General features: G+C 40.3%; 1 protein-coding gene across 5 annotated transcripts in view; it reads right to left on the reverse strand.

The window, feature by feature from the left end:
* The window catches only part of HECW2 (HECT, C2 and WW domain containing E3 ubiquitin protein ligase 2), a 257,468-nt gene that overhangs the window by 115,024 nt on the left and 116,517 nt on the right, over nt 1-25,927 (reverse strand). For 4 of the 5 annotated variants that reach the window (XR_012664425.1, XM_048869350.2, XM_048869352.2 and 1 more), the window contains exon 3: nt 7,847-7,954. Coding sequence is in view for 4 of the 5 variants with exons in the window: in XM_048869350.2 (XP_048725307.1) it covers nt 7,847-7,954 (108 nt within the window). In the remaining variant the exon portion in view is untranslated. Of the gene's footprint in view, nt 1-7,846; nt 7,955-16,203; nt 16,484-25,927 lie in introns of those variants that run through there. The other variant, XM_048869355.2, reaches the window with a different exon arrangement.

Below are 25,927 nucleotides of genomic sequence, written 5' to 3' on the forward strand. Positions count from 1 at the left end.
CCCAGAGGTGACTGATGTGACAAGACTTGGAGTATCAGAAAAAATCCCAACAGCAGCAACCATGTGTTAGTGTTCAAGATTTAAATCTGTAGTATCAGCACAACAAATATATGCAAATCAATATATTTATAGAAATTTATTATAATACATTTCTACAATATTTATCGAAATAAAAATATGACATTAAAGCTAAAGTACTACTTTATGTAGGATTTTTCTTGGAGAGAAATTTTGATATTAACATTCACCGGAATGAGATTACAGACAGTATAGTACATTATTACTTTAAAGCCCCAATCCACCAAGTGTTTACTTCTGAGAGTAATCCCATTGACTTCAACAGCCTTTGTCTATTGTATAAAGCTGAAGACAATGGAGTAAGCAGTATGCCCAGTGGCAAGTGTTCACAGGACTGGGCTTTTATTTTGTAGCCTCTTTCATACAAAATGATGGAGAAGTGAGATGCAAACACTATCAGTGGAAATGTCTGTTTACTAGCCCACTTGTTTGTGAACCCCTCGACTGACCTTGTTTTTTCTGCTCTTTCTTGGGAGGTAAAAGTAAAGCGCTCTCTCTCTGAGAGAAAGACATTTCTAATCATCTTTCTTATACTCTTGCTACAATAATTTCATATTCAGAGAGAATTGTTAATAAATCACCAGGTGGTTTTGATGACATTTGTAGATGCTCTAGTCAGTTCTACATTATAGGTGCAAAAATTAATTTTGTCGCAAAAGTCATATGGAGAGTCTGCAGAACAATTTTATGAACACAGAAAAGAAGGCTGGTCGAGTGGTTTGGGCAGTAGCCTGGGACACATGGGTCAGTTCCTTGCTCTGCCACAGACATCTTGTGTGACCCTGGGCAAGTCACTTAGTCTCAATGTGCCTCAGTTCCCCATCTGTAATATGGGAATAATAGCAGAATCCTACCCTACAGGATGTTATGAGGAAAAATATATTAGCAATTGTGAGATAATCAGATGTAATGGTAAGAGAGCATTACAAACAAAGAAAAATCAGAGCAGCAGCAACTTTAGGAGACCCAGTTTGCCGCAAATGTCTTATTCTGGCATATCGTTCTATTCTATTCACTTTATGTGGACATGGAATGTCACTTGTATATTTGGCAGTATATTTCAGGAATATTTAGGATCCCTAGAATGACAAAGATAAGGGTTGGAGATATTCTGGCTGTTCCCCAGTGTACAAAGTAGACAGGTTTTAAAAATAAAAATGAGAAGAAAAAACACCAGACGAGACTGACTGCCTCCCTGCTGCTTTCCATTTTAACTGATAGTGTAGCAGATGGTAAAGGTCAGGCCCTGAAATAGTTTCATGGTATATCCAGTTCTCTACCTGCTTGGAGACTTTATTTCCCTAGTATCTGAAGCTGAAAAGCTGCTTCAGGACTGAACGCTCACGGTTTTGACAACAGAAATTTTTGGCATCCCTGAAAATGATTCTAGGTTTCATTAATTCTAGGTTTCAAGACACCCCATGGCAGCTGAAAGATATACTTCACTGTCCGTTCATGCTTGCAAAGCTGTTCATCAGTAAAGAAAACCATAAACAAGATGGTAGCTACCATCTCGTCCGGGTTGGTCTCCCTGAACTTCCAACTCCCTGCCCCATACTCCATGAACTAACCCTATCCTTCTATGGGAAGAAAACAGGATTTAGGAACTGCAGCAATGTAGGACCTGGGTCTCTAATCCCACGCTTTCAGAAAGGGAGGTTAGGGGTGCATTTTTTATACCATTTCCCTCCATATCCCTTCCACTGAACATTCCTGCCCTCCAGTAGGGCATCATCAGGCCCATTTCACACTGTTCACAAGATCACTGCTTTTCCTGAGTCACAGCATTGATGTAGAGCAGACTACCATTACAAATCAGCTCCCTGGTGTGGAAACAGAAGCCCTTCGCCAAGTTCTGTCACATCTGCAACAATGCCAGACTCTGCTGGGCTGGGAACTGAAGGACCTGGTTTGAGCAGAACCCAGAACAACCTAATGGCATGATCCCCAGAGTGGACACTCAGACCCTTCAGTAACATTCCAAAGCATCTCAGAATGATTTGAATACATTACACTGTACCGTACCTGCACGATATTGCCACCAACTCAGAGGAGCACTCACTGAACTGGTCTTTTTATTTCACTGAGAGCAGAGAGATAATCCCTTCATGGAGCATATGTCATTATTCTGCATTTAAACAATCTTTCTTGAATGAATACAGCAGCTTAACTGAGATGACTAGTGAATCACAACTTTTAGCCCCTCACCATACCTCCCTCCCCCGAAAATAGGCAGCCCCAATTAACTTGTTTTACATGACATGAGTAACAAAATATTTCTCTTTTTTAAAATCTCAGTGATATCACAGCTCAATTTTGCTTTGTTGAATTTCTACAGCTACAGAGTGTTACATTTCATGCTAACATCACACTTTTGCCCTTTGCCTAGGGACCGGAAGAAAGGAACACCTGCCTCTGTTATGGCTGGCGCTGCAGCATAAAGTCAGCCCCTTTGTCTGGAGAGGACAGCCTAAGGGCACCAGCTATTTGTGAGGTGAGCAGGACATTGTACTCGGCAGGTGCTTCATTTCACCCTTCCTTTTCATTCCCTGCTCGCTCCCATCCATACTGGTTTTTGGAGCAAGTTGGTGTGTGCACAATTATTATTATTATTGGTCTTCGTTTTGATTACTAGTTAGAACATTTGTTTAGAAAAGAGTCTTTTCTGGCTGCTTTGTTGATTTTTGCTTTAGGATAGTGAGTTCTCCTTGATCGTCTTTGTTTGTTGATTCTTCGGGGGGGGAGTGTCTTTGGGGGAGTGAATGAAACTCACCATTTTCACAACAAAGAATTTCCCCTGCCACCTTTTGTGTCTGCTTTTTGTGGTTTGTTTGAGTTGAGGGGAGGAAAAGAAGAGTTCTTCCTTTGTGTTTGTTATGTGTTTGGCAATGGCGTGAATGGAAGATGGTTCCGTAAGGAGAGGTTATATGATGGGAGAATGAATGAATGGAGGAACTAACCTAAAGGGATTGAAGATACCCTAAATTAGGGCCTTAATAGGTACTAAACCATGTGCCTGACTTTAAACATATGACCAATCCAATTGACTGGGACTACTCACATAAAGTTAAGCAGCTTTTTCAGGGCATAAAATGTAAAATGCCTCTCTGAAAAGGATGTAAGCTTTGGGGATAGTAGAAGGAGCCTTTGGCCCAATCTACCCAACTCTCACCGATAAAAGCGAACGTGATGGAATTGGTCATTCCAGATTCCTTGTAGACCATCTTGATTATTTAGCACACGGTGTGGCTGTAGTATCATTAACAGGTATTATCAGCACCTCTCTTAGTGAGTATGCTAGCTATCTTTAGATAAGAAACCTTCTCTTCATACTTGAGTACTTGTCACTTACCACCAAGTCTCATACCTACACCATTTGAGAAAGAGAACTGAGAAAGCAGCAGCTACTCAACTTTAGGTGCATTGGAATACCAATAATTCCCATTTGAGTACCAGCCTTTGGCATTTAGGCTGTGCTTGTCAGGGTCACGAATAGGTCTGCTGCAAGGTTTGGATTGCGGTCAACTAGTCATTTTGTTCATGCTGGGCCCTCAGTAGCATTTGACACACTGACCATGGATTCGCAAAAAGAAAAGGAGTACTTGTGGCACCTTAGAGACTAACCAATTTATTTGAGCAGCTCATGCTCAAATAAATTGGTTAGTCTCTAAGGTGCCACAAGTACTCCTTTTCTTTTTGCGAATACAGACTAACACGGCTGTTCCTCTGAAACCTGACCATGGATTGTAGTTTCAGGAAATAGAGGGCATTGCTGTGCCTGGAACTGTCTTTTAGTTGTTCCAGTCATTCCAAGAGAAGAGCAGTCATATGGTGCTGATGGACAATTGTGTGTAATCACTAAGCGATTTAAATATCGCAAACCACAAGGATCTAAACTATGACCCATAGTTTCAGATACATCGAGTTCGTTTCTAAATGCAGGGTAGGTATTATTGGTACACTGATGAAACCCAACTACATAGCTTTAGCTTGATGGCCACTGCTCTGGAGGCATGTTTGGAAAATATTAGGTACAATGCATCCATCTGCCACTTAACTTCAACCCTGAAAGAAAACAAGTCTTGAAGAAGGACAGCTGTCACCTACATGACATATCGTTCATGCTGATTCCCTACTGCAGGAAGTTAGGTGTCTCTTGTGGTCAAGCCCTGAATGGAAACGCATACTACCAGTGGCATATTTATCCTGGGACACTTCGCAATAGCAATACCTTGTGCTAACAAACACAATATTAGATTGACATTCCCTCTTGAAGATTGTCATGTGGGCTTTTCAATTGCTTGTACCTTGTTCATAATACAGTGGCATAATTGTTAAATGCCAAAAACAACAGTGATCACATTAGACCTGGCTTGCATTCTTTATGTTGGCTGCCTGTGAAGTGGCTAGCTGATTTTAAGCTAACATTGCTGGTTTTTTAAAGCCCTACCCCTGGAACCCAAGTATATTTGAAATATTCACCTTGACTCTGATCTTGATGGTATGTTGTATCTGCACAAAACCAGCCATTTACAGATCCAAACATTGCACCTCAAGTCAGCAGGCAATTGTACATTTTCTGTGATGGGCCTAAGTGTGTGGCATTCCCCAGACATCCATCTTAGTCCATGTCTAAAATATTGCCAAAATAATTTGATGTTTCCCCAGCCCCCAGTGTTTATTAGCTTCCTATCCTATACCTCCCCTCCACCCCACACACTTATTTTATTTTAATGAATTATCTGAATTCATTTCATTTTTATTCTATTAGGACTTTTTATTATGTTTCTATAATGTTCTATTGTACTTTCAGAACCATGTTATGAAATGCACAGACCCTTGGTGGGTAATTTGCATCAAGACCTACAAACAGTTAACAGAATAGAATATCAGGATTGGAAGGGACTTCAGGAGGTCATCTAGTCCAACCCCCTGCTCAAAGCAGGACCAATCCCCAATTTTTGCCCCAAATACTTAAATGGCCCCCTCAAGGATTGAACTCACAACCCTGGGTTTAGCAGGCCAATGCTCAAACCACTGAGCTATGCCTCTCCCCCCAGGCAACATTTGTTACTTTCAGGCAAATTGGGTTGCAAAGCAGCCCTTGAAGCTTTCCTCATCTCTTCTATGACAGAATTGTCTTTGCACCTTTGATGCCAGACAGATTAGAATTTCTAACAAGTTCATCCACATCATTCCAGGATTATCGCATGGATTTCTTCCAGTTGATTAAAATTACAGAAGGTAAAACAGCTCCTTTTCGTGTGAAAAGTAACACTTCACAGCAGCCCAGTTGCTTATGAAGATTGGTGACTGAATTAGGAAGGGGCACAACTTTGTAATTTGAATTTTGGCTGCCAGTACCTCTCAAGGAGTTTAACTTCAAAGAGAAGCTACCACTGTATTCAGTGTTTCAGAGGTGGCTGGCAGCCTTTTAAGTTTTACTTAACTTAATCCATTAAATTGGGAGCTCCCAATTCAGATTTTTAAATAAAGATCAAACCAAAGCAGCTGAGCTGGGGAATGGTGGTGGGGATTCCTGAGACATAAAGAAATCAGGTGACTTAAAGCTGCTTTTCATGTGCACCTCTGCTATTTTAACATCCACAAGAGAAAGCAGGCCTCAAACTACTGCTGTAAAAAGAACATCGGGGCATATGGAGGACAGCAGGAGGAAATTAAAGTATCAAGAAATCAATAATTGGGGGGTGGGGAGATATTAATTTTTAGTTTAAATAGGAGGGAAATGATACTTCTCCCACACAACTCTGCCTTTTTCCCAATGTTGCTCCCTATACTTGGAAAAGCTCCCTCTCACCATCCTCAAAGTAACCTCACTCTTCTCCTTTAAATCTCTCCTTACAGCTTGCTCCTTTCGTCTAGCTCTTCATAGTTAAACTCCTTTTTGGAGTCAGCTACTCAAGGTCTCATTACTATTTTTAATAAAGCTGGTCAAAATATCCTTTTTTTGTTTTTGCAGAAAGTGGTGGAAAAAAGTTTCTTTTTCTCCCTAAAATTCCTCCTGCAAATATTCAGTTTTTTGATAAAAAAAATAAAAAAAACAGAAAATGAATGACTGAAATAGAAAATTTCCAGAAAAAGTTTCATTTAAAAAAATAACTGAAAATTTTGAAGTTTAACTTTTACTTAAGTCAATTTTTTAAAAAGATCCCCAAAATTATATGTATTTATTCCAAACATAACATGCATATAGTTCATTATTTACACATTTGGAGTTTTACTACTCTACAATAAAAGCTCCCATCCACTCCTCAGGACACCCTTGAAAATCATTTAAAAGCACATTAACAACCAGATTTGTCAATTACCCCAAACAAATCAAATAAAATCCTATAGCAACAATATAGATATAACAATCATCCTCCCCACGCAACCACTACCCAGCCCTACCCAACACTTGTTTCCTGACAGGAAAGGAGTAAAAGGTGAGTTTTGCACCAGGCTATCATACTCCAGGCTCTTACAGAGAGGGAACAAGGAACAAGTTTTAAAGGTCTGGGGTCAAAACACCCTACCAGCCATACCCTCTCTTTGTACCCATGAGACTTTAGCTCCACTCACTAATTCTTGCTGATTTACGTAGTTGGACAAAGCAAAGAAATAATGATGGCAGATGGAGATTAACAATTTTTGGGGGGCAGGGACCTCCATCTCCTTACAACTTTTATCTAAAGGGCCAGGCATACGTATGGTGCTACAATATAGAAGTATCTTTTTTGCTACTATAAACTAGGTCTCAGAGTGGAAGAACATTTCTGGAGTAAAAATGCACAACTTTCTTCAGCTTCAGGTCTTAGAACACGCCCAAAGGGTGCTCCAATGGCCCAAGGATATACAACCTTACTTCCTCTATACATAACTGTGAGGGGGTCTATCAGTTCTTCTCTGCCCCCAGCTGGAGGAGCTGCTGCCATGACACGCCCCTGCTCAGGTCAGGCTACCAACAAGACTTAGTCTCCACAGACCTAGAAGGGCCAGGAGGAGACAGTGACTAATCAGGAGCCAGCAGGTCAGTTCAGGAGGCTTCTTCTCAGTCTCAGAGGCAGAACTGGGTGAGACTGGAACAGAGGAGGAGCTCTCCAGTGCTTGCCCCAAGTCCCAGGACCAGGTCAGGGCCTTAAGTAGGACTAAGTGCTTGCCTTTGAGGTGTTTTTCTTTAAAAAGCACAGACAGCCAAACTCTGAATTTTTTATTCTATTTGACCGTTTTTAGACACTGACGGAGAGTTGATGGCAAGGGCCACCCTGCTCCAGCGGCCACTAGGGATGTAAATATCCGTTTAAAAAGTTTAAAATTATGTCATTTAATCGGTTAACCAATTAAATGGAGAGGGGCTGAGGCCATCCGGTCCTGGGGATGAAGGCTAGGGTCAGTTATCCGGTAAGACTAATGCTTACTGGTTAACCGTTTCGTATTTTACATCCCTAGCCGCCACAACTTCTAGACTAAGGAAGGGCATACCTATAGTGCCATGCCTGGCACTGCAAGAGTGCTAAAAAGCAGCCCTACATGTGACAATACCCTAAACACACTCAAGGGTCTGTTTAGTTTTCCCTTCCAAAGCATGGCTCTTTGTAAAAACAGCTAACAGAGGTGATTTCAAAATGCTGTCAGACATGGAAATATCACTAACCATAAGCTGCTTTGTTTAGCAGACTTTGATAAAAAGTCATAGCAACTAACAACCCTTAGGGACTGCTGGTTTCCATGTCCATGCCCACCCTGTATTACACACATAGGTACTTACGTTCCATAAAATAGGGGCCAGGTTCAATTCGCCATATGATTTGTCCTTTTTGTGTGCCCGTCACTCCCCGGTTCTTGGAATCCCAGAAATTGGCAGGAGAATTCTCATCTGCAACAGCAAAAAGAAAACCCCTTTCTGTAAAATGGTAACTAATATTAGCCACTAACATCAGTGGATTCTGCCCAGCATGTAACCCAGATATAGGTCAGGTGATAGTAGCCAGGAAATGACTAGCAACAAGATAGAGAGGCCTTAACGTTCTTTCACATTTAATAATCTACAGTTCTTTGGGCAAATAACCCCTTTTCTTTATAATCTGCAGGTTTGGTTGTCGGGTTTTTTATTTTTTTTTGGGGGGGGGGCGGGGGGTTGAGAGTAAACCAAAAGACCATTAATCTTGGATCTTACACTAAACAGAATGTTTATTTGTGGTGGTTTCTTATCCAGACTGATGGGCATTAAAATGAAACGGTCAATGATAAATGGCCTTTCACTCCACTGCTGGTATTTATATCCATTTGTGCAAAGAGAGCAGACAGACATATAAATATAGTAAATGTATGGCATCTTGTTAAAGGTAACCTGCAAAGGCAAAGTATTAAATTCCAAAGACTTTACTTAGTGTTACTTTCAATATCTAGGCTAATGGGAACAAGCAGCATGGTGCAACTGAAAACACCATTCTGCTTTTCATCTTAGAGGTGCCACATTGTACATTCTCATCAGAGCTGTCCCCCTCGCTCGGTCATGTGACACTCCAGCATTCCCCAGCTGCAATATAGTGAAACCCGATGGACAGAGCAGCAATACAGTGGTTCAGGTACATCAATTTTTTTTAATATATTGTTTCTTTAATAAAGTATATCCCCTAGAGAAGAAAGGAGGAGGTTTAATGCTCCTAAGGTCTTGTCCTGGCCAAGGAACTGCTGTTAGGCAGCTCAGCACTCTCAGTTCTTAGCTGACTCCAGTAAGCGTTCACGGTGTTCAAAACCTCTAGGATGCTCTCAGCAAGGTACAGGATCAGGCACTTAATAGAATGCATGGTATCTGTGAAGAAGTAAAGAAGGATTGGGCGAGGAAAATGTTACTCTTAAGTTAATTAACATTTTGGTGTTGACATCAATAAAAAGAGATTTTCACCAGGTGACAACTTACTTTTCAGGTACCCAGGCTCTTGTTGGAATGAAAGGAATGCAGGCTGAGAAGCTGTTCACAGAGAGCAAAGGAGAGCACAACAGGAGTTGACTGCCAACAGACAAGCTGATGTAAGTCGATGTGGAATTATTTATACAAAAAGTTCACCCTGATATTTTACAAGTTTAGTTGAGCTCAGATGCTTTGGTAGGCACATAACTAGGCTCACAGAGCCTTCTCTCTCACTGCACTTGTTTACCCATGTTAATTTTAAAAAATATTTCCATTTAATTGCATGGGCATGAGTGTACATTGCTACACTCCTAAAATGTATTCACTGAACATGTAGCCCCCTCTGGGTTTTTATGTGCAATCCTTATTCATGCAAGTAGTCCTTTTGGACTTGATGAGAGCACTCACATGAATGAGGGTTGTAGAATTCAGCCCTATGTTCCTAGAAATGTGTACTCTATCTAAGAAAGAAAAGAAGAAAAATACAGTTTTATTATTTAAAATGTCACAAATATATATATACTTAGCTGAATTCTCTACACTGAATATTCAGCTCTGTGTATGTACACAGTATTCTCCTGAATCATGGTACCACAATTCGCTGTATAATTAGTTTACCTAGAAGAACATATAATCTCCTTTCAAAATCAAAACACAAGCTTTTAAATCTCACAGCTATTTTCAAAGATGAATGCAGTCTGATATTATTTAAAGCACTTGAATTTTATTTATTGATTTTGTTTGTATATAGTTAAATTACAAGAGTGGGTGTCAGAAGTCCTGGGCTCCGTTCCACAAACTTCCTATGTGACTTTGGGCAGATCATGTCATTGTTCTGTGCCTCAGTTTCCTTGTCTATAAAATGGGAAGAAGATGACTGCTTCCTTACCTTGAAGGCATGTTGCAAGACTAAAATTCATTTATGTTAGCATTGTGCTTTGAAATCCTCATATACAAGACACTATGGATGTGCAAAGAGTTACTGGCCCAAAAATGAGGAAAGAATTTCTGCAAGGATCATCTATCTGATGGAGTTCCTCCCTGATTGTTCTAGGCCTGCCCATGAATCTGGAGGATCTCCATGGATTCACAAAAGGCCAAAGTAATCGGCACAGAAGCCCTCGTGCCTCCACACTGCTCTGGTGAGTACCCTGCTCCCTCAGAGCAGCATGGCTCTACTCACACACTAGTCATAACTGCCCCTTGGAGATGGCAGGAGTGGGTGAAGTCCTGTGCGGAAACATAATCTAGACAAGATCTGATTAGTATTATCCCCATGGGGCTGGAGGGAAGACCGTGTGCAATTGCTGGCATCTGCGCCTCCCTGAACACACCCAGACACCACCTCCACAGAGATAGGTGACCCCTACTTCCACACAGGAGTCGGGGAGATTTCTATGAAGATGGTCCTCTCTATGTTTGGATGTAGGGGTCAGGACATTCTGGACCACTATTATTAACTCCCGGTCCCAACCATGGTAACATCCTTATCAGTCTGAAATACTTTCCTTATTCCTCAGTCACATCAACTGTCTACAGACTGTGATCCTGCATAGATTTACCCACACGCTTAACTTTACACATTAGCTTCAGTGGAATATTCATAGTGCATAAGATCAGGCACAAACAGGATCAGGGCCTAAACCATGTAAATGTTTTCTTCTTTAATTATTATACCAACTTTTTCAGCGTCAATGACATGCAGCTCAATGCTGTGCCATTCCATCATCTCTCACCATTCAACTGGGCACATATTTTAATTTTTCAAAGATCAACAGTGTAGCAAAGCACTCCTCACATACATGTTTTGTTACGTCATGAACCATACTTACCCGAAACAGTCACATCCCTTGACAATCTATTACACTGAATATTCGCTCAATTATCTGAAACACGAATCATTTCAAATGATTCATTTTTCATTATTATGCCTAGGGAACTATAGTTGTCCGACAAGAGCCAGTTGCTGTAACGTGCTCTTGTTTCTTGAATTCAAGTATGAACTGAATTGGAGAGTGTTCTATTTAGATCAGATTCACAAGGAAAGACATTCAGTATATTGTACACATTAGCATGAAAACACAATGTATTGCTTCAGGTAATGGAAGAATGCAATAAATATTTTAAGCAACAAAATGTGACTTTATCAACAACGTCTCGACAACTAAAATGTTTAACATTTGTTCTTTAAGGGCCCAATCCAAAGCCAACTGTGATGATTCTTGAGGTACCGAGGACAGAGAGTCATCTTGTTACCCCCTGCCTCCAGCACGAGGGAGTCTTGCCTGCGAGGGTTGGGTGTTTGCTCCCTAACGCCATCAGCCTCTCAAGCACTCTGCTCTGGGCTATGCTAGCCCTTTCTTTTGCCTTTCGGGTTAACAAGAAGTGCACTCCAGTTCCCAAGTTCCCTTGAATCATTCCCCTGTGATGTCCAGCCCCTGACACTGGCTACTCACAGAAATCCCAGATCCTCTGCTCCCAAAAGAGTACCCCAGTTTCACTTTAAACCACCACTCCTGTATAACACACTGCATTTGTAGTGAAACAAAAGAAGGTGTATTTAAGAAAGAATAGAGATTCCACTGGAAACCAGAGACCGTGATGGAAACAAATGGTTACGAAACAAAATCATAAAACTTGAAGCAGGGCCTGCACTTATTTATAGCGACCTTTCCTATTGAACAAAATGGGTTCCCACCCAAAGTTCAGTCTGTTGCAAAGCTGACTGGCTTCACATGAACCAGGATCTAACCTTTCATTAAAAATACCCCCACTCAATAAGCTGTCTCCTCAATGAATGGATCCAGAGTCTCTCTTCCCTTTGTCTGCTATAAATGTTCCTTTTTTCAAACCTCCATGTGGTTTCAGTTGTTTGCAGTTGTCTTTGATGGCTTTCCACTAACTGTTCTGTGATGGGGCAATGGTAGACAACTGTACTTTTCCTGACCTCACCAGCTAACCAGGGAGGGACGGCAACTCCCTGATGCGTAAGTAAGCCATCGCCACCTGATATCGCTCCCTGAGTGACGTCTTTTAACCTTAAGGCCAGAAGGGCATAAATGTCAGTATAGTTACACTAATCCTTAAATATTACCTGAACACACATCACGCATAGATTAGGAACAATAATAAGTGACAAGCTTTCAATAGAGACCTTACATGTTACCCTTTATGGACAAATACCCTGTAAGCAGTGTGTTTGATGTCGCAAGTTTGTCAGGTCTGAGATGAGAGCTGTTTGCAAAGAATAGTGGACCCTTTGCCAGGGGGCCTTTGTGTCACCCACTATAGTCACTGGGAGTCTTTCCATTGACTTCAACCAGCTTTGGAGCAGGCCCTAAATGAAGAAGCTGCAGAAGGTGCAAGCTGCCTCTGAAATATTGAGTAGCTGAGAAGGTTCCAGATTTTCCTAACATTTCAATTTGTTTAGTCAGGATGTAAAACAATATCCTGTGTAGTTAGCATCCTGCTTCTCTCCCTTTTCAGCAAGAAACACTGCCATTTCTAACCATGCTTCTAAATCAAGTGTAGTCCTCCTTGGTGCTGCAACTGCTAGTATAATAGAGAGGTGGGGAAAATTAATAAAAATGACAGATTTGCGAGACAGCTCACTCCACACAAATTATAAATTTGTTTGTTCAGGGTAGGGGCTTTTTTTTTTTTTTTAATATGGTTATTTGCTATTTGTGTTTATATCATTCAACGGGAAGAATGATTATCAGTGGGAAGATAATTTAAAACTTCGGTGCATGGATTTAAACAAAAGGTGAGGTGGTTGCCTTGGGGGGGAACAGGGTAAAGATGGGAGGGGGCAGTGGGGTGAGAAGAGGGGGTGGGGGGAATTTGGGAAATGCAGGCCTGCGGCAGCCAGAGAATGAAGCAACTTTCCTCAGCTCCGGGGCTGCAGCTGCCGGGGAGAGACGGCCCTCCTTCCCAGCCTGAGCTCTGTGGCTGCTGTGGCTGGGGAGAGACCCTCTCTCCTTCCCAGCCCCAGCTTGAGGGCTGCCATGGCCAGGGAGAGAGGGCACATCCATCGCATTAGAAAGGTAAGACTACGGATATTAAAATGTGAGCTGTGTGCTTTTATGTGTAGAACAAAAATCGTTAATTATTATTAAGGGGTTTTTTATATAGCACTTTTATCCAACATGCTTTACAATGGCTAGCTAATGGTAAAAACAACATTTGGAAAGATCACTAAGTGGTCCGCTGAGACTTTCAGTAATTTTCAAGTGGTCCGTGGAAAAAAAAGTTTGAGAACCACTGGCAAAGAATCTCATCGAGTACATATTACTGCTACCTCATCAAAGAATGCAAGTTTCAGCTGATCTTGTTTTCTCCTCTTTCTTCTAACCAGCTGAAATTGTAAACTGGGATTTGAAAATTAAGTGTTTCAGCAAAATATGAATCCAAGCACTTAAAAGGTCAAGTATTCTCAAAGGCTGATAGAAGCAATAACACTGCCTCCTAGGAGTCAAACCCCACCTCAAATGTACTGCCATTTATTTGCATCTCACAACACAGGATCTGTTCTGCTGCTGAAGGGTGAGTATCTGACATTAGAAATCCTATTGCATTGAACGAGGAAAATAGATTTATTAAACTCTGTGTGTCATATCTTTTTTGCTACTCTGCCCAAGGAAAAAGGATGAACTCCTAAAATATACCTCCTCCGAATCATTTGTTGGTATTTTATACAAGTTGAAAAGAGTTAGAAAACAGAATCTTCTAACAACATTACAAAATTACCAAGCCTGAGGCTAGCCTGATAGTAATAGTGCTCTGAATGGCCATGTGCAGATCCATGCTCATTTTCTGGCCTCAGTTTCTCTGGGTTGCAGCATCCCAACTGTTGAAAAGTATGAATGGGGAAAGGCTTTCCACACTCAAGAGCAACTTCCCTGGCCAAGTAAGAAGCCACATCAACGGGCTCAGAGGAGAGTCTTGTCAAGTCTCCTTGGCCAGAAAGTTAGTGGCCATGTTACTAAGTCTCTCTGATGGCATTACATTATGATCATTGTGATTACTTGATCAATCAGAATGGATCCTGCATATTGTTTCACAAAACTCATAATGCAAATGTGTGTTTTTTTACAAGGTTCTAGAGTGAAGGTCCTTCCTATGAGGTTCTTCTAACTCACGTAGTTTGAGGACGCCCAAAATCTTTAGTTAATAAACATGGAAGCCAGTCATCAGGCTTTGAAGTGTGCACTCTGTGAGATGTTGTGGTGCTTAGTCTTACAGTTCTTTTCTTAAGCACCACCGATGAAGATCATCAAGAACACCCCCTACAATAGCCACTCAGGCAGCGTATCCTTGATTAAGGGAGCAGCACTTAAATGGAACCAACTGTTATCTGAAACAGGGTCACATTCTCACCTTAAGTCAGGAAAGCCATGGTTCTGTTTGGATAATAGGGAAGTCTAGATTAGCGTGGAATGAAAAATCAAGGTTGCACTATGTTATCTCTGAATTCACATAATTAACAAATGCATTGCTGCTGAAGCATCATTTATAAAGATGATTCTGGTTCCCAATGCCTAAACTTGCAGACAATGAAACACAGAGACAAGAGAACTACAGGCTCATTAGTTTGCGTTACAGAACAGCTTGTAACATCTATCAGCTAAACTGAGCGCAAATTTAGAGAAACATTTTGTCCCTTTGGAATAAAAAAATTTCTAAAAATACTCCAGCCCTGAACCTTCACGAGGACTATTCACTTTGTGAAAGAAAAATATGCTGCCCGTAGCTATTTAACTACTTAAAAGTTACTATAAATCAATTCCTTTTTGTTTAGTAGGTTGAAAAAGAGTTTGTGACATACAGCTTAGAGAAAAAGTTATGTCAAATACATTCAGTTGCTGTGAACATTTTTTATGAACATTTTTAAGCATCATCATCATTCACTGCTTTAGAAGGGTCTTGCAATCTAAAGCTCTTCAAAAAGATCTTCAAAAACATTCATGCAGCACAGCCTGGAAAAGATCGATCACGGTGCTAGCAACGTTGTCCGTACATATTACGGAAGATATTGAAGTGGATCTCAGACTGGGGAAGGTTTCAAAGTATCCTTTTAAGACAGGTTATTATTTTTGTCAGGTGTTTTCTTAAAGTAAGTGTCACCTGATCTGCAGAAACTGATATGCAGCGAGTATATTCCTTTAACAAGTATATTTTTGTCTCAAAGTGAGTTTCATTGACCTGACATCAAGTTCTCTAGTAAACATACTATAAAGAATGATCTGCCTCCTCTCCATTTTAGTCAAGTTTGAACATTTTCACTAATATTTTCTTTTTTACTAGAATGTTAGTTAAATTGCTTGTTTTCATTATTGGGCAGAGATGCAAACCATCAGGTCTTAATTCTGCACCAATCACCAGTAGACCTCTAGGCTGAGATTTTCAATGAAATCCTGGGGATTTAACATCCATTACTTTTACAGCATTGTGATGCTCGTAAATGCACTCAGATTTTTATTAAACACGAAGAATTCTAACAACTGAAACAAAGAATGTATGTTGTAAATTTCATTGATTCTTTGTTGTTTCAGTTGTTAAAATTCTTTATGTTTAATAAAAATCTGTATTGGCTTTATGTGGCTGAGAAGGCACAAATTTCTGTCCCTACCTGCTCACACTGACAGTTTTCATTTTGATACACTGTAAAAAGATGCATGGTTTTGCAATATTAAAGAGTTCTGTGGGCACAAATAAAGGAAGCATCACATAATTCACTGGAGAATCTTGTGTGTGTACTTTAAGCAGTGAAACAACCTCACTTCTCTTCTACATCAGCAAAAAAAAAGAAATGCTTAAAAGCAATTGAAAGTGGTATCAACACACATTAAAAGGGAGAAGGCAAATTTAATCCTGAGGTCTCACTCCTCTTCTTAAAGTTTAGTAAGCAAATTAAATCTTGTGAACAAAAGCATCCCCAGAAAGCAAGTCTCTAGATAAATTATATTAAAGCAATTCACTTAAAATGCACTAAATGAAGTTCAGAGCCTTTTTCAACCTTCCCCTACTTCCAAATGTTAAGTGACTAAGTGTGATTTATACTCTGATAACAGTCAAATAATTTTCCATAGCCGACTGAACGTTTCACAGGCTTTCCAGGGGGAAAACAATTTTAACATAGAAAGCGTATTTAATACAATCCTAAAGTTGCCTGTAAAGGATCCACACTTCATTGCACATTCCAGCCTTACCTCACTACTGCAAAGGATCTCTGCTGATCCTAAACTGCACTCCTTCATATCAGACCCAGTTAATGAACTGGAGAATCAGAAAGTGAGACGTTCAACAGGAGGTATTCTGCATGGCTCCTGTTATTCATGCGTCAGCCCTGTCTCCAGTGATATGCAGTAAGGTTTTAAAAAGTTGCCTTCTGGAACCAGACAGTGCAGCTCAGTGTTGAAGAACTAACACTATACTATCATCATTGTGCAATCACCACTTCAGAAAGGTGCTTCTCCATTTTCTCTCTTCCTTCTGTCATTATAAGGAAGGTCTCAAACTCCTAAGGAGTTTCCACCAGTTACACACAATTGACTGTCCTCCTTTAATCAACGGCTTATCTAGGTTCAAACATCCTAAGTTAAAATATATAAAATATTACGTCCTTCAAACTAAGCTATTTGTGGCCACTCCCCTCTGAAGGGTACAGGATGCAATAGCTCCATCCTCCCTCAGCTTCCTTCCTTTACTTTTCCATGGGAGAATTCCAAAGAGCGAGTTACGTCCCACATGTAGTTAAGCAGACTGATGTAAACAGGAGGACTTTAAAATCCCAGAAATGACAGCAAGCCAGTCATAACAAAGAACACAGTGGGGAGCTCACTGGGAAAGCTGGCTTTTGTTTTCCCAGTATTTCAACACACTGTATGATTTCCTTGCAAAGCCATTTATTTTAGAGCAGTTCGGGTTGCTCAGTGTCGTTCTGCTGGTGCAAAGATACCATAAAGCTGCTGTAGCCAGTCACTGGAGGATTCCTCAGCACAAAAGGATCAATGGGTGGCAAAGAGCTGCTTCTGCTAGGCCACCCCTTCTTCAATGGCAACATAGGCGGCAGCGGCAGAGAAAGGCAGCATGGTTAGGGCTCCCTTATACCAGCTGATCTGACTGCTAGAATCTCTACTTGTAGCCACTGGCAGCTGGTATATGGCTGCTCTAATTTATGCCACAGACCATATGTCAGCATGACCCCAGGATCAGGAGAGCACAAAAGGTGGTTTAAGGCCAGTTTTGTACCCTGTTCCCCTTCCTAAATGTCACAGAGTTCTTCAGTCACGCTCAGGATCTGGTCCACAGGTTCCTCACCAAGCCCTGCCTTACCGAATGTTTGTAAAACACTGCACAGGTTTAAAGTGCTAAGAGATTTTTGTTATTTTTGATAATTCGGTAATTAATATTGACCAAATATTGACCAATATGGACCAAAACTGGACCCAAAACCCCACAACCACCTGCAGAAGTGTTCATTCATACTCAATAGACCTTTCAGTAAAGCGCTTCCAATCAAATCAGGTGAGATGAGCTTGCTACAAGCAGACTCTGGTAACTTCTGTATTATTTCCATAGTGCTATCACTGCACATGACTTTTCACGAACACACAGAGATGCAATCCCTGCCTCAGAGAGCAGTGAAAGGAAAAACCTCAGGAAAATATGATAAGGGACATTTAAAATACAGTATAGCCGAAGACTGAGGGCCAGATGCTGCTTCCACTAAAACGTCAATGGCAAATCTCATATGGAATTCTATAGTCAGCATCAGGCCTTAAGGGATGAACAGTGCAACTCTTATCTGTGTAAACAGTTCAGCCAAATGTGAGCAGCTCCACAGTGATTCAGTTTGCAGGATCAGGCCCAGGCACTTATTGGCAGACTGAGTGTTAAACTGATTTCAGAGTGGTGGCCGTGTTAGTCTCTAAGGTGCCACAAGGACTCCTTGTTGTTTTTGCTAATACAGATGAACAAATTTATTTGGGCATAAGCTTTCGTGGGCTAAAACCCACTTCATCAGCATCTGATGAAAGCTTATGCCCAAATAAATTTGTTTGTCTCTAAGGTGCTACAAAGACTCCTCGTTGTTTTTGTTTAAACTGAGATAGTCAAGATAACAGCTGCAATTCATTTACCTATTCTGGAAACAGAGAAAAATACATTGTAACTTCAAAGCATACATGTCCTCTCTAGAGGCACAGGTGCTTTCACAGGTTGTGAGAAATACACATGCATGAGGGTTTAATTATTTTCAAATCAAGCCCCATTAATGTTTTAAGAAGAGCTAGATTCTTGATCTAAATTGTAAGGCAGTCTTTTAAATACTTATGCTATGGGGGATTCTAAAATTTTGACTAATAAAGACATAACAGTTAAATCTACAGGTGGTGCGCAGAAAGAGACAAATATTACAGATAAGATAAAAGACTCACTTAAAATCTTACTGCTTAACAGGGGAGAGAAGTAGCCATCCTGGCTCCTGCCCTCTTATAGAGGACACTTTGACAATATGAGATACACACAGGGATATGCTGCAGTTGTGCTTCACCACATGAGGGGGAGGAAAGCATTTAACAGCCTGCCATGAGGCTATAGGTCAAAGTTCTGGACTCTAACATATGGGCCAGGTACTGGACTTCTGCAAAATAGTAATACAGTCCCTCTACAAGGAAACACAAGTAATGAGTATGCTCAGATTTACACACCCACAATCAGAGATTTAGTGTTGCCATCCATCTCTTTCAGCCTTGCGGAGTGTGTGTTTGCTCCTAAAACTCTAGCTTTCATATGTTGGCAATGTGTTTTTATTCTTAACTGCAAAGGAAAATACATTTACAGCCTTTTCCATGGGTGGGGGGGGGCGGAGGGGAAAGGATTCCACTTATACAGGAAGCCAAACCGAGGTCATCTCTGACCAACGTTCTCCACGGGGAACATACTAGAGGACAACGCCACTTGAATGACAGCCAAAGTTATTTGTGCTTATTATACTGTGTTTGTTTACATATTAGGAAGGAGGATTAGCACTTTTTAGCCTACTCTTTTGATCCACAGGATGTTCAGGAATGAGCTGCATACTTCTTGTCAGAAGGCCAGAAGGAACCATTAGACCACACAGTCTAACCTTATGTATATCACTGGCCATTAAATATCATCCAGAGACCCCTATATTGAGCCCAATTACTTTAGTTGAACTAAAGCATTTTAGTCCTCAGGATAATAAACTGTTATGTGCCCAAGGCAGAGAACAGGAGAGATAGAGGTACCACCAATGCCCACAGCCCCAACAATGGCAGGGAACGGATTAGGTGGAATATGCCCAGATGATCCTAGCAGGTGAGCTATGCTTCTCAGATGAAGGCGAACAAACAAAAACAACAAAACCAAAGTTCCTTCCTGACCCTAAATCTGCTGATCAGTTACACCCTGAGCATATTAGCAAGATACATCACCCAGACATCTAAAAAAAAGAGGATTTTCTGTGCTACCTCAAAGTACTGGTCCATCCAGGCCAGTGTGTCATCTTCATAGAATCATAGAATCATAGAATATCAGGGTTGGAAGGGACCCCAGAAGGTCATCTAGTCCAACCCCCTGCTCAAAGCAGGACCAATTCCCAGTTAAATCATCCCAGCCAGGGCTTTGTCAAGCCTGACCTTAAAAACCTCTAAGGAAGGAGATTCTACCACCTCCCTAGGTAACGCATTCCAGTGTTTCACTACCCTCTTAGTGAAAAAGTTTTTCCTAATATCCAATCTAAACCTCCCCCACTGCAACTTCAGCGGCGGCCAATTCCAGATGTTTAACAGGAAGGTGAAAAACAGAAAAAGACCAAACCAACCCCCTGCCCATTCCCCTCCTCCCCCCCCAAAAAAACCTTTTCATAGATTTCAAGGGCAGAAGGGACAATTACGGTCATCTAGTCTGATCTATTGTATAGCACAGGCCATAGAACTTCCCCAAAATAATTCCTAGAGCATATCTTTTAGAAAAACATCCCATCCTGATTTGAAAATTGCCAGCGATGGAGAATCCACTATAACCCTTGGTAAATTGTTCAAGTGATTAATTACCCCCACTGTTAAAAATTTACACATTCTCTCCTTCTTGAATTGTGGACACCAGAACTCAACCCAGTATTCCAGCAGCAATCACATAAGTGCCAAATTAGAGGTAAAATAAACTCCCTACTCCTATCCCATTTATGCATCCATCCAAGGATCACACTAACTGCTTTGGCCACAGCATCATACTGGGAGTTTATGTTCAGCTGATTATGCACCACACCCCAAAATCTTTTTTCTGAGTCACCACTCCCCAGAATAAAGTCCCCCATCCTATACATATGGTCTACATTCTTTGATCCTAAATGAGCTGCCACATTCCTCCAATTTTCTACCAGTTAATTCTTACGTTGCACAGAAGTGGAAACCCTAGGAAGTCTCTAGTAAAACTGTAAGCTTCACATATGTTATGTTACTGAAGTTTAAATTAGTTGAGGGGTGAGGAAGGCACTAGTCTCTTGTTTTCATGCAAAGCTTTATCCTGCATTGCAGCGTGTACCAATTTATTTCCCTCCCTTTATAAACCCCCTTTTTTCATCATCATGGACACTGACATATCAAGTGATTATTAGAGTGTCTCTATGCTGTCCTAAGTAATATGGATCCTTGGTGATATTGGATTCACAGCAGCAGTTTAGTGAGTTAATTAACTGGAAAAAAGGGCATGAGAAAAAGACACTACAAAAACAACAAGTAACTCTTTTCAGAAGTGTCGCAGAAGACAGTGGTGAGGAATTGAGAGGAATTCCACATTTCAGTATTCCAAGTCGACATCGTTTAAATTCAAAGTATTCAAAGACAAAAATAAAGCCCTTCACCCATCACAATCTGGCAAAGATTCAAGAGTGCAATAACAGGAAGGAAATGACCTCAAGATTAAACTCTTTCCTGAAGATCTCATTAATCTCACTGTAAAATGATGTGCATCTCACACTCATCTACATCTTACGTGCATCCTTTTTATACATTACTTGAGTGCCACAGCACACGTCTACATTTCTTCTGCGATCTCGCTTGGACTGAGTGGTCTCCACTGTGTGATACAAATGCCAGGAGAACACGGTCAATGCATACATATTTTATACAACAGCCTGAATTTCTAGAATGTTGAACCACAAAAGACAACCAGAATCTAAAAACAAACAATGAATTATGTGCTATGAAAGAAATATGAAAATATTTTTTCTTAGAGAATAACAGTCACTAAATTATCCCTTGCCTAAATCACAAGTGTGTTGTGAGGTACCAGTAATTAAATATTTTAAAGTGTTTTGTCATCTTCACATAGAAAGAGACCCTACAGAAATGCAAAGAATTGCTATATCTTCCATCATTTAGCTTTTGATGGGTAAGTATTTCATATTTTTAGGAAGGAAATAAGAGGATGACAAAAATAGCAAGTAAGAAGAGAAATACTATGAAAAGAGTAGGTACGAAAAAGGAAAACTCTGTTCATTCTGGGTCTCTCTTCTTTTTTCCTCCTCATGACCATTTTTGCTTCCTTCTAACTTTTAATTACCATATTACTGCATCTCAGCTTCTTACAGCAACTACAGTTTCCCTGTAACGTTCAGTTCCTAATCTACACACATAAGCTTGGAGGTACAAATCAAGAGGAGTGGTGGTAAGGAGCTCTCTTTTTCATCCATTTCTTGACCAGTCTGTACATGGCCACAATGAGAGGTAGGTATTAAAAGAGGTATACAAAACTGCTACTATGACATCAAAGTGTGTGCCATTCAAACAAGCTTCGTGATATTTTGTAGACAGTTAACATTATTGTACTGTAACAGTCATTAGGAAATTTATAACTCTGAATACCTTATTCATATTGCTTCTAAAAACACACAAAGTGGGCCTAACCGTTTTCATTTATTTGTTACTCTCCCCAAACTTTGATCAAAGTCAAATGTAGTTTTAGGATTCAGGTGACAAGTTTATGGAGGGAAATGTTAAAAAAGCCTGAAGGCCACATATAATATCATTCTGGAGCAAGGATGATTACACAACATGCTGATGGTCATGTGGAGTTGCATCTACACAGCTAGCATCATGTATTATCCAGTTCTGAGAAGGCTTGTTTTAAAAAGCAAGACAAGGGCAAGCTGCTATTACATGTATCTTTTTTATGTATCCAGAGTGTCTGGAGATTTACATTCTCATATGGTTAGGAATTTTCTATTAACTTAATTGTATACTTTTCTGAAGGAATTAGAAGGTGTGCACATATAATGGTTTTCTTTGGCAATACTTCAACTACTCTGCTTAAAATGAACAAATAAACGTCACCACTATTATTTTTCACCTTGTGTTAAGACTCTGTGTTCGTATCCTGCCTGAGCTATCCGTGGTATAGAGTAAAGACAACATTCTTCCTTCTCCATGTTAAAAGGTCTATAGGGATGATTGGCTTTATCACAGGAGACCCACTGCTGCTCCATGCATCATCGCCTTTTGGGTGGCAGAGTCGGGTGCATCGTAGAAGGCAGGTTTGGCAGTTTAAAGGGAAAGCAGAAAACCAAAGTACAAGGCATGTTCCTGTTGAAATAGGCTCAGAAGCACTCCCTCCAAGGACTGCTGCTGCAATGTCTGTAAGATTATGTCCCCTGCCACACTGCTTCTGGCTAACGTCCATTGCTAGCCAAAGCCCTTTAGTTTCTTTCCAGTTTCTAAAGCCAAAGCTATTTTCTTTAATCTTGTATCAATCAATGTTAAAGATCAGCTACCAGTGGAGAATCAAGTCAACAGAGGCTGCTGGGTGCTCAGTACTTTTGATGATCAGGTCACTGACTCAGGCCCCTGAATAAGGACATAAGAATGTAACTTTAGGCACCTATGTTTGAAAATCTCAGCCTTTGCACAAAATTAGGTCAGCACCTGTATCATCACCATTTCAAGTGGCAAGCACACCAGAATACTGTGACTCATAACATTGATGTCTCCCACGTTTTACCAATACATATGATTTCTTTACTACTTCACTTTACTACTACAAAGGCCCCTATCCTGAAAAAGGCTTGACCTTAACTTTATGGCTAACTTTATGCACTGAATAGTCCCACTGATTTCAAAATACACACAATAGTATAATAAAGATCTTGAAAGTTTAATAAAAAACAAAATCAGGAGAACATTCTCTATAATATTCAAATTCCTAGCTTTCCCCTCCTTCTTTAACTTTTCCACAGAAGAATTCCAAAAAGTACGTGTCAACTTGAGAATGATAAAGCACAGAACTAATAGCAAAACAATCATAAAGAGGATAATATTATAGGTTCATTAACCTAGGTTTGTTGTTGTTTTGTAACTAACAAACTGCCTTGCGTTTAAATCTCTAGGATAATATATGCAGTTTACCTCCCCCCACATTCATATCCACAATGAAAAAACTGCTGAAACAATGAGTTTTCATGCTTAAAAAGGAATCTCATAAAAATACTTTCAATAAAAGGAGATGCATTTGTTAGCTGCAACCTATTGAGAGATTAACGAGTGCAGCCTAAGTACTTGTTTTTTATCCTGGCTTTTTTTCCTCTAATGAACTGGACACACTTTTTATTCAGTCTACAATAAAATTACCTGAACTGCAAGTTTAGATGCAATGGAGTGAGTTTTCAAAGCATGTTGGGTTTTTACTTATACCTTACATCCCACAAAACACACACATATGTATATAAAAAAATACACAAACTGAAAATATGGCTTCCATGCTCACACCAGCTGTCATAAGGACCTTCTAAGGGAAGAAATGAATTGTGTGACGTTAACCTGCAATCTAAGCTTCTTGTAGAAGGTTTTGCATTATTTCCCCTCTTAACTGCAGTCCTGTAGAGCATCAGGTATGCATTCTTTGCTGACAGCACTTCAGCTGTACTAGTAAAACACTCCTAGTGCTAGATGTGGTCATAGACAAAAGTCCACACTACGAGTATATTATACTAGCAAAATGCTCCTAGTCTGGATGCAGCTAATAACAGCAAACTGTACTTTTGTTGGTACAGCTCATTTCAGCTCCTCTGAGGTAATAAAGCTATGCCAGCAAAAGCGCAGTTTTGCCAGCATAACTTTATCCACACTAGGGGTTTTGCCGTCATAGCTATGTTGCACAGGAATCACACCTCTCCATATCCCTGACCAACAGAGCTATTCTGGCAGAAGTCTGTAGAGTGGACATGACCTAGGTATCTGACAAAAAGTTATGCTGCATATTGTGTAGTATGAATGGAGGATTTTAACCTTAACATTAAGTGACCTATTACTTGCATAAAGTTCAAACTCTACTGGGAAACAAAAATTCAAATGGTGAATAAGGGAAAAGCAATAGAATCACCCACAATCCATGGAGAGCTGCCAATGGGATGGAATTTGTATACTATAAAAGGTGTAACTGATCATTTAAAAAAAATTAAAGCAATTATAGGACTATGTGCCTGAATAGCATAATGCAGTGAGAGATATTAAACATATATTTTCTTGTGGGGGGGATGGAGGGGGAGGGAAGGGTTGGTTGTTATTTATTTCAGGGCTCCCAAAGTTGCAGAGAGCAGTCCCTCACTGCACTGAGAGAACTACAGCAGGATGCATGCTGTGACTTCATACACAGTAGAACTTCACTCATGCATAGAGCTATCCAGCACATGGGGATTTTTGTACAGGGTGTACTCTAAGATAAAGGTTACAAGAAAGCTGATGTCCAAAAGAGTGGGAAATAATTTTTAAAACTTTAGGAAATCCAAAACAAATGTACATGCAAGAGAACTGCATATAAGTACAATCAAACCTTGAAGTTCATCAAGATCAGCAGCTGCAAGCCAGTTACGGTCTACAAATGCATTTTAAAAATCAAACATATCCAGAACGGGAACTTCAGGCCAATCCTGCTTTCATTAAGTCAATGAGACTTTTGCCACTGATCACAATAGGAACAGGCCCTTGGATCTTGTGATGCTCAGTTGAGATCATCCAAATGGCAACTCGCCGAGCCATTTGCTTTCCAGGTAACCTTAAGTACCTTGAGTACCACATACATATCTCCCATACATAACATATTCTTCAAAAGGCCTTTTGTTTTTGTGAGCAGACAGCAAAGAAGAGTGCTGTAAGTGAGAGACCTTAAAATAGATTCACAAATGCCCACATTCTACTTTTACATTGTTTACCTGTAAATCTCTAAAAATATCATTTTGAAATGTTATGAAACATACATCTGCCCTTTAAAAGCTGTACACTGTGTACTGGAATGTGTCAACAGCACAGAAGGCTGGTAGAGATCTTTGTTGCTGCAGTATGTTTTTCTAAGCTTAAAATGACTGACAAATTGTTCTCAATTCTCTTTATTATTAAAAATATCCCAACAAGTATAATCAGATACATGTCAACAAAATTATTTGGCAGCTCTACTAAAATATTTTGCTTGGATACATTAATATAATTGCACTACCAGCATGTTAAGCTTTTCTCAGTACTACACTGTAAAACATGACTCATGTTGGCTACCTATGAAGCAGGGTAGAGTATTTTCAAAACCTACTTCCCACATCTTTGCTATAAGAAGTCTGGAGATATGCAGAGAACAATTTTCCTGTCTCCTTCCTTCCTGTTCTTCTGCCTCCTGTCCCCTTCCTTGAGCATTAGCAGTAGTACTGACTGCACAGGTGACTACCGCACTCGATAAGCGGCCTGTAACACCGCTGCTACGTTGTTGTCAGAAGTTCCTGTAACTGTGACAGGCATGACCCATGAAGAGACTCAGCTGTTACTGAAAAGTTTGTCTCCTTATGCTGGCTTTGGATAAAATGCACTTCAGGTTTTATATGAAGTACAGAGGAAGGGATTGGAAAGGTGAGACCCATGAGCCCTGACC

This window comes from Caretta caretta, chromosome 11, assembly GCF_965140235.1.
Source record: "Caretta caretta isolate rCarCar2 chromosome 11, rCarCar1.hap1, whole genome shotgun sequence".
In the NCBI taxonomy this organism is placed as follows: Eukaryota; Metazoa; Chordata; order Testudines; family Cheloniidae; genus Caretta; species Caretta caretta.